A 12458-nucleotide genomic window follows, 5' to 3' on the forward strand; every position below is an offset into this window, starting at 1 on the left:
TGATTTTCATGCATGCTCGATTTTGAGGTTTAAGAGGTGCTTTAAGTGGCTGAAAAAATTTCAGGCAATATGATCACCTTTGGAAAAGGCCACTGGAGGAGAGTAGGTTTACTTTGGCTCTGGCTTCAGTCAAATTCAAGAATAAAGACTGCATTTTTTAACTCTACATCAGCTCGCCTGTGGAACTCCCGATGGTAATAACCACCAAGTAGCTTCCTCAAGGGAAGACACAAGAAAGGAAGAAGGGTGATTTGGGTGAATCCTTTCTTTCATCCCATGCCTCCATCTGGTTGCAAAAATCCTTCCCTCCCTCCCTCCCTCCCTCCCTCCCTCCCTCCCTTCCTTCCTTCCTTCCATCTGTTGTCCATCCACCCATCTGTCCGTCCATCCATCCATCCTTCCTTTCTTTAAGTGCTTGGCCCTGTGTGTGCTATAACACGGAAAAGCTAAAAGGACAAGCATTTTTCTCTCCTTTTTTTTTATATGGGTATCTTCTATTGAAGTATTTTTATTTCACTTTTTCTAACAGCAATATAGAAACAAATAATCATAAAAAATAAAAGTATAAATTGTCCATCGATTATGTAATAGCACTTGGTATTGCTACAGGGAGTGGGTCTTGGACTCGGTCAGGCATTGTCAAGCCTGCCCAGGCCCTCCAGGCCTCTGCGATGGCTACTGAGCCCCTGAAGGCATCAGACACAACCACACACAGCAGCGTTGGTGGAGACTTCACGTTTTATGCCCGGGGATGCTTGGGGATGCAGAGAGATGGATGGATAATGAGTACAACTGCAAACAGCACTGTACACATGTGGTGAGCCAGGAGGATGGGACGGAGGTTAGGCCAATGTTGCTGCTGACTCAGAGACCCACGGAGAGCAGGGACTTCACAAAGCTGAATGAATGTGGTTCGTTGTGTTCACTGTGGAAAGTAAGGAAGCCAGTCAACACTGGCCGATGCTTAGAAAACATCGCTGTCCCCTCCACTTCTCATCTGGGGTCACCTCCTCATCCCATAATAAAGTTCTCTTAGGATAAGCTGAGCAAAATAGCTCAGACATTTAACCTATCCCCAAACATGTGTCTGATCTTAGTTTCCTCCCAGAGAATGAAGAAAGCAAGCAAACACTGGGTTACCCGAGCAACTAAATCACTCAGTTGCATCCAACTTAATTGGATTGACTATATTCAACTAAATCTTTCCATTTTAGTTGAACCCAATGGTTTCAGTTACTGTAATGACTGATCTCTAAAAGAAAGAAAAACCTAATTTGGCATTTTTTTCAGAATATGGGATGGGCTTTCCTGCATGGGCTGAAGGATGTTTACGGTGTGTTCTCTGTCATGTGAGTGGGTGTGTGCGTGTGTAGGTCAGCCCGAGACCTCAAGGGCTCATCTGGAAGGAGGCTGGCAGGAAAGGAATGCCTCTTCAGGACTTGGCAGTGTTTGTGCTGAGCTCTGAGGAAGGACAGCAGTGCATGGTCCTCAGGCCTGCAGACTTCATTGCACGGAGCACGGCAGACAATAGATCTCGGCTGTGTTGTTCTACCTACTTTGAAGGAAGCATAGAACTTCTGGCTCTTTGAAATTATAAAAAAGAGATCAAGTTCTTTTCTGTCTACTAGAGATCCTTCATTTGCATTGTCCTACTCTCAGCCCACAAAAGAAAAGGAACCTGTCCCCTATGTGGGTCATGATGCGTGGGTGGACACGGGCCCCACTGAGATTACACAGGAAGAAGTCACAGTAGACACAGCAGCCAGACGCCGTGTGTAGACCATGGGACAGTGATTAGTGACACATGCCCTGTGGGGCCACTGTCCATGCCTGGCTCCACATTGACCCAAATGTTCTGAATTGCAATACTCTGGGAGATGGGGTGGGGGCTGAGGTGGAGAGTAGAGGGGTTGGCAGTGTGCGGGTTTGGCAAAGCATCAAGACCATCTTTGGGGTTCAAGTTCATTGACATGTGATCTACTAGGCATTATCAACAATGATTTCACATCAATATTCTACAGCCTAAACAGCTGTGCAACCTGAGGGAAGTCCTTCTCCCCCAGGTTTCACTTTGCTCCTTTACTAATGAGAGGACTCGACTAGATGACGTCAAAGGTCAGAAACACTTCTGATCTTAGGATTCTACCAGTCTGGCCGAGGTATGACCCCAGGTTGACCTCCCTAACCTGCTGGTGTCTTAACTTGCTGATCCTTAAGCCTGTTGTGAGGGATAAACTCTTAAAATCAAATCCTACACACTGTAGTTGACCTACACAAGTGGCTTGGACAAAACTCAGTTATTAACAAGTGAACAACACATCAGTAACAGTCTTATTGGATGAAAACTAGTTGTTTAGGTCAGGCACAAAATCTAACAGGAGGCTCAGGATGGGCCTCTGGGCTCCCTCGATTGTCTTTCCGGAGAGGGCAGTAAGGTGACACCACCAGAATCCACCAGGAGGCGCCGGTCACGCCCCTCCAGGAGAATTCAGTTATGGGAAATGCATTCAGGACCTGCCTGGTTCAGTCACCAGTGGTCTCCTAGGCTGTCACCCTGGGGTGTGGGTGGCAGTGAAGAGGCTCTTTGGAGATGCACGTGGCCAGGGGAGACAACGGGGACATCTGTGCTTGTTGCACCCAAGCTACGCTAGTGCCCCCATCACATGTCCCAGCACACGCCAGAATTTACAATTTACACAGCCTCGTAGTGCCAGGGTGGGAGACTGACAGCAGCCTGGGCCTCAGGCTCACCAGAGACTGGCTGCCAGCCATTGGGGCTGCATCTCCAAGTGCCCATTTGTCATGCCTTTCGATTTTCCTTCCCTAGTAGGTCCCTGTCAATGTTGCTGAGTCATGTACTTAGGGTGAATTTGAGACGATACTTAGAGGACAGCAACAGCACGTGAGACAGGCACATGTGACACATCTAATTTCCCCAAGGCCCTTGCGGGAGAGCCTTCTGCAAGAACGATAGCTTTGTGGGGTAGCCTCCCTTTGGGAATCCCAGTTCATAGCACCAGTGATTCCAGGAAACAGGAACGTGACCATGGAGGGATGGATTATGGTGGGAACCCAGGTCTCATTTAACATCTGGTTGGAGCGGCCCTTCTGCAGAGCTCTTTGGGTATTAAGCAAGAGCCAGTCACAGAGACACTGGCACCCACACGCAGGGCCCCTGGGAGAGCACCACTGAATAGGTCCTGGGGCCCTTGAGTCACCAGTCCCAGGGACCCCTGCCTCTGGGAGACCCACTGGAGTAACTTGGCCTCAGCTTCCTCCAACACCCTCCAGCCCAAGCCCTCCGCTCCAGCCCCTCTGCCCAGTCTGAGGGCTCCTCAGCAGAGAGAGAACCTCCGAGAGTTGATGTTCATCTTGGTCACACCAATAAGCTTGAGTGGAGTGGAGAGGCTGAAGGAGGAGGCAAGAGGGGAGTCGCAGAAGAGATCGGCCAGCTCGTCCCGCTCCTCCAGCTCGTAGGTGGCGTCGTTGAGCATCCTCCTGTGGAGGCGGCAGGTGTGCTCGATTTTCAGCTTGTTGATGTCGCTGCGCAGGCGCATGAGCTGTCTGGCCAGCTGCTGGTCCTGAAGCCGCATCTCTGTCTGGAAGGGAGGGGGAGCAGGCAGGGTCAGCAGAGAGTGGCTCCAGAGTCCCTGACAGGCACAGACTGGTTAAGCAGGGCCCTGACTAATGTCTTAGATCATTAATTGGTCCGTCTAGAAATACGAGCACTTTCCCTGCTCAGGGAGGTGAAAAGACACAGAAAGCAAGGTGACAAATGAAGGTGTACTTGCAAAACAATACTTTGTGCTAGGCTAGTTGCTATATCTAAATCTTTCTGAAAGACATGCATATTAGTCCTGGCTTGAGGATACTTCCAGTGCCTTCTCATTGTTTAGAGTTGCATTCAGATGAAGAGTATAAAGGAAAGCATAGGGTGACAGCTAGCAAATTCTGGAGCATGGTTGCCTCTAGGTGGGAAGGAGGGACTGTGATTGGGAAAGGTATATGGGGGTTTTGACTGTGATGGCCATGTTTTCTTTCTTACGCTGGGGAGTGTCATGTTGTTACATTACTCTTTAAACATTTTAGAATGCCTGAAATATTTCTTAGTAAAGCTTTGAAACAGCCAAACAAAAATTGGTTCCTACGTACTGGATGTTTTATTATGAAACAGTTCTAAGCCCTTTGGATCTATTAACATGCAACAGTTAACCATCACTACAACCTGTGAAGTGACGTCACCATCATCACCTGCAGCTTATAGAGGAGGACGCAGAGGCACAGCCAGGGAATTAGCTGTGTCAGCTCACAAAGCTCATCCACAGCTGAGCTGGGCTGAGGAAACTGGACAGCTGGACTCCAGAACCCAAATGACTGACAATTAAGTTCTGCTGCTGCTCAAGGACGAGCTGCAGTATGGTGTATGGAGCTAGCTGAGTGCTTAGTGACCTTGTAGAAGGTTCCTAATATTTTTACTGACTTGATGTTTCCTACTGACGTGTAAACAAAAAATAAAATCCTAAGCCCCCACAACTGACTGAACAAGCCCCCTCTTAATCAAGAGGACTCCAGAGAAACCTGAAAACTGATTTCCCAGCAGTGATGGGATGGAGTTCAGACATGCTTTGTTATTCCCACCTTGCTTTTGGAGTTTAGGCACAGCAGATCGGCATTAACATTGAAACAGATATCATAAGACTGACAAAACAGACTCTTTGTGGCAATAAGATACCAAATTCCTGCCTCTGGTATAGCATCACATAACAGATAGCAAACCCTGAAGAAAATACAAATATTTTACCCCAAAATATATTTCTTTGACATAGTTTGAAATGGCCCTGCAAAGCCATCTCTTGTGGGAGATATTTACATCTGTAGGGCATTTCCATTAATACAATCAAGACTTCCCTTTCTAGGCCTTTCCAAGATCTAGGAGAGATTAAATGAGAGTCTGGCAATTTTAAGGTCTGAAAAGAGACTTTTACCATCTATTTTCTCTAAAGGTTTCTACCTGGAGGCTTCATCTACATAAGAAGAACCTTGGCCTCCACAACCCTCCTTTGTCTTAAGCATTTCTTTCTACGGACTTCAAGTCTTTAGACAAAACTTAACTCTTTCAATCAACTGCCAATAAAAATATCTTTGAATCTACTTAAGACCTGTAAGCACCCCCACCCTCCAAGCACCTTCAAGATATCCCACCTGTTTAGGCTGAACCAATGTATACCTTCTGTGTATTGATTTATGTCTTTGCTTGTAACTCCTGTCTCTCTAAAATGTGTAAAAGCAAACTGTAACTGGACCACCTAGGGCAAGCTTTCTCAGGACCTCACGAGACTGTTCCCTGGCCCCTGGTCACTTATATTGGCTCAGAATAGACCTCTTTTTTACAGAGTTTTTTCTGTTAACAAAGAGATGTGATAATAATTTCTCACCTGGCTTCACACTCCCAGTTTCCCAAACCCACTGTAAACCAAAAGTGTCTGAGACAGGTATCAACAATTTAGAAAGTTTATTTTGCCAAGGTTAAGGACGCATGCCTGGGAGGCAGGTCTATAACTTTCCTCAAAGATGATTTTGAGGGCCTTAATATTTAAAGGGGAAGGAGTGAATATTGGGGGAAGAGGAATAAATTTTTTAAAGATGTAGGTAGATAAGAGACAAATGATTGCATCCTTTTGGGTCTTTGATCAGCCTTTGGTTGATCAGTCTTTGATCCACCGAATACACAATTTACCTGTGTGTTTAGAGTAGAGGAAAAGTCACTTATGCCTTAGTCTGGCTCACGGAATCTGCATTTTTATAGAAGATAACATAAACACAGGGCACGTGAAGCAATCAGATACTCATTCGTCTCAGGTGAGCAGAGGGATGACCGAGTTCTGGCCTTTGTCTCACACCTGAGAAGATCAGCTGTCAATTTCCTTTGCCAGGGTGAAATTCAACAGAACTGCTTTAGGGTACAGATCTGGGGGCCCAACAGGGAAGTTCCTTGTGGGTCATTTGTGAGGGAGGTATGTAGGTTTTATCTTTGCAGCTATCTTATTTAGAAATAAAATGGGAGGCAGCTTTGCCTGATGCAGCTCCCAGCGTGACTTTTCCCTTTGGCTTAGTGATTTTGGAGTCCTGAGATGTATTTTCCTCTCACACCATCCACATGTTTAAGCCTGATGGGCCTCACAGCCACTCCTGAGGTACCAGCAGGACAGTCTGGGTCCGTATTTTACCAGTCAGGATGCTAGCTGGAGCTCAGAGGGCTGGCTTCTCAGTTGTGACATGGTACAAAGGGACTGGCTTAGTGCAGAGCACCTTCTGTAAGAACACTTTGTCACTGAGACAGGTTGCCAACTGCTCCTACTTGACTCGAGATCTGAATCCTTCTCACTATTTCCTCTGTCTGTACTTGTAAGTGGTTATTGTTTTAGTATTTCTGCGACGTGCTCGACGTGCTCGGCAGTGCCATTTACCTAGTGCCTGGAGCCAAACCGATTTAGAAACATGAGCCCTGAGATGCCCTGCAGTTATGCAAATGAAGGCAATGTTCTCACTTTCTCCCTGTTAGGTTTATAATAGAGCACATTGCAGGGTAGAAAAATGAAGTGACCTTGCCAGCGAGCATCTCTATGTTCTTTTTTTCTCTTTCTCTCATTTTTTATGCACTTGTACAGATCTCTTTTCTCCTGTTTTCAGATATGAGAAAAATCAAGATAGAAAGTCTTACTTGGGAGTCAGCAAGGTATCTGATGGCAAAATTGGGATTAAAGTTCATAGCCACATTCATTAGTTTACTTTTCAATCCTTGGACCTCAAGGATTGAATAAACTCAAATTTACTGCCAATTAAATTCTATTGATCTAGAATAGCGCCAATTAATGATGATAGGGTGGCTGGTCATTTTTTTTTATGGTGTCCCTAACTGAGCCTGGAACTGAGCTAGGTGCTACCTAAACCCTTCTGAAGGAGATGGGGGTCAAACCTGCCTGAAGGATACTGTCTGCGAACACCCATTGCCTAAATACAGTCATCTGTCACTTCTCTTTGGAGTGTTCTGTAATTTGACAATAGATCTTTTTGAAAAACTAGGAACCCTGTGCCTTAGATTTGAGCTATGGCCCCAGGAATTGCATCTTTGGTGTGAAAAGATCCTTTAAAGTCGGGGAATTTGGGGTGTGGCCAGGTGTCTAAGACTGTGAGATGCAGGCTGTGGTGGACACATCTCTGTGGGGCAGCAGGAAGGAAGGGGCTGTTTTTCTGTGGCTGACAGTTCTGGTCAAAGGTCAGAGAACAATCTAGGCTTTAAGACCCATCAGAGGCAGCTAGAAAAAGGGCTGACGGTAAGGCCTGTGTCAGTTTCCATGGACTGGACAAAGGCCGCCTGGACGGCGTTGCCTTGCACGCCCCTGCTGTGCAGATGCATTCAATTCTGTGTAAGGGTGAAAAGAGAAAGCAAGCTGCAGCTTCAATAGGGATGGCGATTCCAGCCAGTCTCCCTGCTTGGGCCCTGAGAGAACACGAGGAGGGGGCTGGGAATCGCAACTTCCTCAGTGGGCTTTGGTTCTAAGGGCGTCTCATAGTGTGAGCATCTCGCTAGGATGCACTGTGGGTTCTAACATTTAGATGCTCACAATATACACTGTGTTGGGACCTCTGCACACAAATCAACAAATCCCTCTCCTGCCCCAAAGAACAGGGTTTGTTCCCGGGCTGTGGGAGCTCTGGCTGTGCTGGGCCCACGCTTGGCTGATCCCTGGGCCACACAGGCATTTTGCAAAGGTGACTTTGCACCTTAAACACTAACTTGAGCCCCGATTAAGAGGTCACTGTGCTGTAATTGAACCAAATCCACACGAGTTCCCACAGCCTCTGAAGAAATCTGAGCAAAGTGTGCAGGACTAAGAGGCTTAATTTGTTTCCAGAATTTTTTTCTAGTTGTGATAAAATCCATACAACATAGAAGTTATCATCTTAACCATTTTTAAGTGTACAGCTTGGTGGCGATTAAGTACACTCACGTTATTGCGCAACCTCCATCCATCTCCAGAGCTCTTTTCATCTTTCCAAACAGAAACTGCACCCATCAAACACTAACTCCCCATCATCCCCCTCCTCCAGCCCCTGGCACCCACCCTTCTACTTTCTGTCTGTATAAATATGACTACTCTAAGAACCTCACAGAAGTAGAATCACACGGTATTCGTCCTTTATGACTGGCTTATTTCGCTTAGCATAACGGCCTCTGGTTTCTGATGTCTAAGAAGCTTTTTATAAATTAATCTTTTTAGAGATTTGCAATGAACATATGTCTTTGCTGGTCCTGTGTGGAGTTAGTCGGTAGGATGGCGGTTGCCAGGGAAGGCACAGAGGGCTGTGCCAGTTCAGGAGAGCAGGTCTGAGCGGGGGCTGGAGTCCCGCCTCCTGTTTTCCCTTCAAGCTCTGCCAAGGGGCCCCTTGGAGGCGGGGATGACAACACAGCCCTGGCTGTGGCCGCACACGTTCGACACAGATTGTTCCATCGTGTTTTCCCACAACTCTAGATGGCAGGTATGATTTCAGTCTGTCTTACAGACAAGGAAACTGTCTCAGCGAAGTTAAGGAACTGCTCAGGGTCAGCCAGCCTATGAATGGTGGCATCTGGACCACACTTGGGCCCATCAGTACCCAGAGCGGGAGGACTCTCCGGGGCTCTTGTCTGCTCAGAGGGTGAGCTGGGCCCAGGGGTGGCAGAAAGGCGACATCCACAGCCCTGGGTTAGAACCCAGGTTCAAGCTGAGCTCCACTCCTCACTCACTGCCACCTGGAACTTCTGTGTCCTCATCTGTAGAAAAGAGATAAGGCCTCCTCTCACCTCTTCCAAGGACAATGAGAATGAAATTCGACAACAAATAGCATGCCAGAAAATATGAACCATGTTGGCCAAATCAAAGGAAGAGGTGCTCCATCACTTAAGTCCTTTCTCTCCAGGCCATGGCACAGAACATGGAACCCGGCGAGGACCTCCCAGTTTTAAGCCCTCATTAAAGAGCCTGAGAAGCTGGCCAAGGTGGCTCAACTCTCAGTGTGGGTTTCATGCCGTCCCTGGCAAAGGCTCTACCGTAGGATGTGCCGATTTCCAGTCCCCGCTCCCAGCATGGCCTGGTGTCTGTCTGAGAACAAAAGCACTTGCTGAATTCTCAGAGATGCAGCCTGTAATCCCAGCAACCCCATAATTAGGGCACAGAACTTGTTGAAAGGGAAGAGATGTCATTGGTCGGGGGCTGTCAGAGCACTGTGGTGACAGGGTGTCCCCACCAGGGTTGGAAGAAGTGACGGGCGGCAGCCACACGTGGCCCCTTTGAAACAGCTGTGCTTGTGATCTGTGCTACAGATGTTTGGTTTTTTGAGGCAGACAAGAATGCTCATTAAGATGTGAGCCACCGCACCTGGGTGAAGTGTTGAAATGTTCTAAAATTATACGTGATGATGGTTGCACAACTCTGAAAACACGAAAAACCACTGAATTGCACACTTCAAACGGGTGAATTGTATGGTATGTAAAGTTTATCTCAATAAAGTCTTTTTGAAAACATTTTAAAGACCAATTAAAAAAGAGACAGCGAGCCAGTTGTTTCTCAAGGTAGAAGGCAAAGCCCCGAGGGCAGGATTAAGTCACTAAAGACAGTAATTAAATGGCTCTGGAAGAGGACAGAGATTTCCTTACTTCCAAGCTTTACTTGGTGAGGGGAGGGTGTGGCAAGGGGGCTGGAGGAGACGGGCAAGGAGGCCCTGGAAGAAGGGCCCAGAGAGGAAAAATGCAAGGGGAAGGTCAGCTGAGGACATTCAGGTCATATTAAAGTCCAATGCATCAAGCCAGTGGTTTGCTGGGGGGTCTCTCTGGACCTGGGGATTTTCCTGGGGAGTCAGAAGAGCTGACTCCTACCTTGGAGCTGGGTGGAATAAAAAAAGCCGTAGGAAAGGTGTGGGAAACAGCATGGCGGGTCCTGGAAAGTTAAACAGAATTACCATATGACCTGGCAATGCCACTCCAGGTACACACCCCAAACAAAAGAAGGCAAAAGCTAGAACCAGCATTTGTACATCCATGTTCACAATCGTGAATAGGCAGAACCAACCCAGTGCCCTCCACGGATGAATGGATCCACGCAATGTGGTCTATCCGTAAAGTGGAATATTATTCAGCCTTGAAAAGGAAGACAATCTGGCACGTGCTGTAATATGGATGAAGCTTGAGGACATTATGCTAAGTGAATCAGCCAGACACTAAAGGCCAAATACCGTAGGATTCCACTTAGAAGAGGTTCCGAGCGTGGTCCAGTGCATAGTGATGGAAAGCAGGACAGTGGTGCCAGGGGCTAGGGAGAGGGGATGGGGAGTTAGTGTTTAGTGAGCACAGAGTTTCCATTTGGGAGGATGAAGTTCTGAAGATGGATGGTGGTGACGGCTGCACAGCAATGTGAATATACTTAGTGAACTGTACGTATAAAATTGTTAAAATGGTACATGTTATATTATGCATAGTTTACCACCATTTAAAAAAACAACAGTAGAGTCTGCAAATTTAGAGTGATCAGTTCAACCCAGTTTGCCCAGGACCTACCTGGTTCTAGCACTGAGAGTCCTGCATCCAGGGAGCCTCCTTAGTCCTGGGCAAACAGAGATGGCTGATCAGCCTGCCTGTAGCAAGCGTGGCTGCAGGCGCTGGGGAATGGGGGCCCAGCCTGGACAGTTGGAGGGTGGTCTCAGTGGTGCTGTCTCTAGCCCGAGTGGCACTGGAAGCTGACGAGACCCTGAAGAGTAGTCTGGGAGGTAGAAGGGCCTCTCTGTGGGGTGACTGGAGATGGAGGTCACAGAAGGAGGGTATTGGACCAATTGGCAAAAAAAAAAAAAAAAAAAGAGTATTTTGTTGTTTGCCAAAGGCCCGAGATGCTGGCTGGGGTGACTCAACTCCCAGTGTAGGTTTCATGCTGTCCCTGGCAAAGGCTGTACTGTAGGATATGCATTTGGGAAAGGCAACATTTGAGTGGAATTTGCGTCCTTACTCAACATCCCCTGGCTGATCTGTGTTCACTTGCTTGGTCTAAAACACTGAGTGATTTCTTCATATTCAAGGGAAGCAAATACTTTTATTCTTAGTCGCCAATGAGATCTGCTCGAATACTTTCTCTGATCCCAGGGACTGATGTCTATGGGTCTAAAACCACCCAAAGATTTTAGGAATTAAAATTTTAAAAAAGGACAGGTACTATCATCAGAGCGAAGAGGCAACCTACAGAATGGGAGAACATTTTTGCAATCTATCCATCTGACAAAGGGCTAATATCCAGAATCTACAAAGAACTTAAACAAATTTACAAGAAAAAAACAAACAACCCCATCAAAAAAAGGGCAAACGATATGAGCAGACACTTCTGAAAAGAAGACATTTATGCAGCCAATGGACACATGAAAAATGCTCATCATCACTGGCCATTAGAGAAATGCAAATCAAAACCACAAGGAGATACCACCTCACACCAGTTAGAATGGCGATCATTAAAAAGTCAGGAAACAACAGACGCTGGACAGGATGTGGAGAAATAGGAACGCTTTTACACTGTTGGGAGTGCAAATTAGTTCAATCATTGTAGAAGACAGTATGGTGATTCCTCAAGGATCTAGAACTGGAAATACCATTTGACCCAGCCATCCCATTACTGGGTATATACCCAAAGGATTATAAATCATTGTATGATAAAGACACATGCACACGTATGTTCATTGTGGCACTATTCACAATAGCAAAGACTTGGAACCAACCCAAATATCCATCAATGATAGACTGGATTAAGAAAATGTGGCACATATATACCATGGAATACTATGCAGCCATAAAAAAAGGATGAGTTCATGTCCTTTGCAGGGACTTGGATGAAGCTGGAAACCATCATTCTCAACCAACTATCACAAGATCAGAAAACCAAACACCACATGTTCTCACTCATAAGTGGGAGTTGAACAACAAGAACATATGGACAGGGAGGGGAACATCACACACCAGGGCCTGTTGGAGGGTAGGGGGCTAGGGGAGGGATAGCATTAGGAGAAATACCTAATGTAGGTGACGGGTTGATGGATGCAACAAACCACCATGGCATGTGTATACCTATGTAACAAACCTGCACATTCTGCACATGTAATCCAGAACTTAAAGTATGATAAATAAAATAAATAAAAAATAAAAAAAGACATGTAATCGTCAGACCATTGGGAGCACAAGGAGCAACTCTATGAAGGCATTACCTTTAACCCACCACGGTTTCTGCTTCCTAAAATAAAGGCAATGCACAGACCGCCAGACAGATCCTCCCCTTTCCAACAAAAGTCTTACCTGAAGCCCTATTAATAATTTGCCTTTCTTCTGCCATCTAATGCTTCCATTCTCTGAAGAATGTGGCTGTGTGCACTTTGGCTTATGGAATCCT

The 12458-nt window shown here is 46.5% G+C and overlaps 1 protein-coding gene across 3 annotated transcripts in view; it reads right to left on the bottom strand.

Moving 5' to 3' along the window:
• Window positions 1–461: 461 nt before the first annotated feature.
• The window catches only part of LOC105491179 (family with sequence similarity 167 member A), a 45954-nt gene continuing 33957 nt past the window's right edge, over window positions 462–12458 (bottom strand). For 2 of the 3 annotated variants that reach the window (XM_011757342.3, XM_011757343.3), the window contains exons 3-4: window positions 3352–3599; window positions 462–925 (exon numbers count right to left, since the gene is read on the bottom strand). In XM_011757342.3, coding sequence (XP_011755644.2) covers window positions 865–925; window positions 3352–3599 — 309 coding nt within the window. In that variant the 3' untranslated portion in view covers window positions 462–864. Of the gene's footprint in view, window positions 926–2906; window positions 3600–12458 lie in introns of those variants that run through there. The other variant, XM_011757346.3, reaches the window with a different exon arrangement.

Source organism: Macaca nemestrina, chromosome 8 (assembly GCF_043159975.1).
Source record: "Macaca nemestrina isolate mMacNem1 chromosome 8, mMacNem.hap1, whole genome shotgun sequence".
In the NCBI taxonomy this organism is placed as follows: Eukaryota; Metazoa; Chordata; class Mammalia; order Primates; family Cercopithecidae; genus Macaca; species Macaca nemestrina.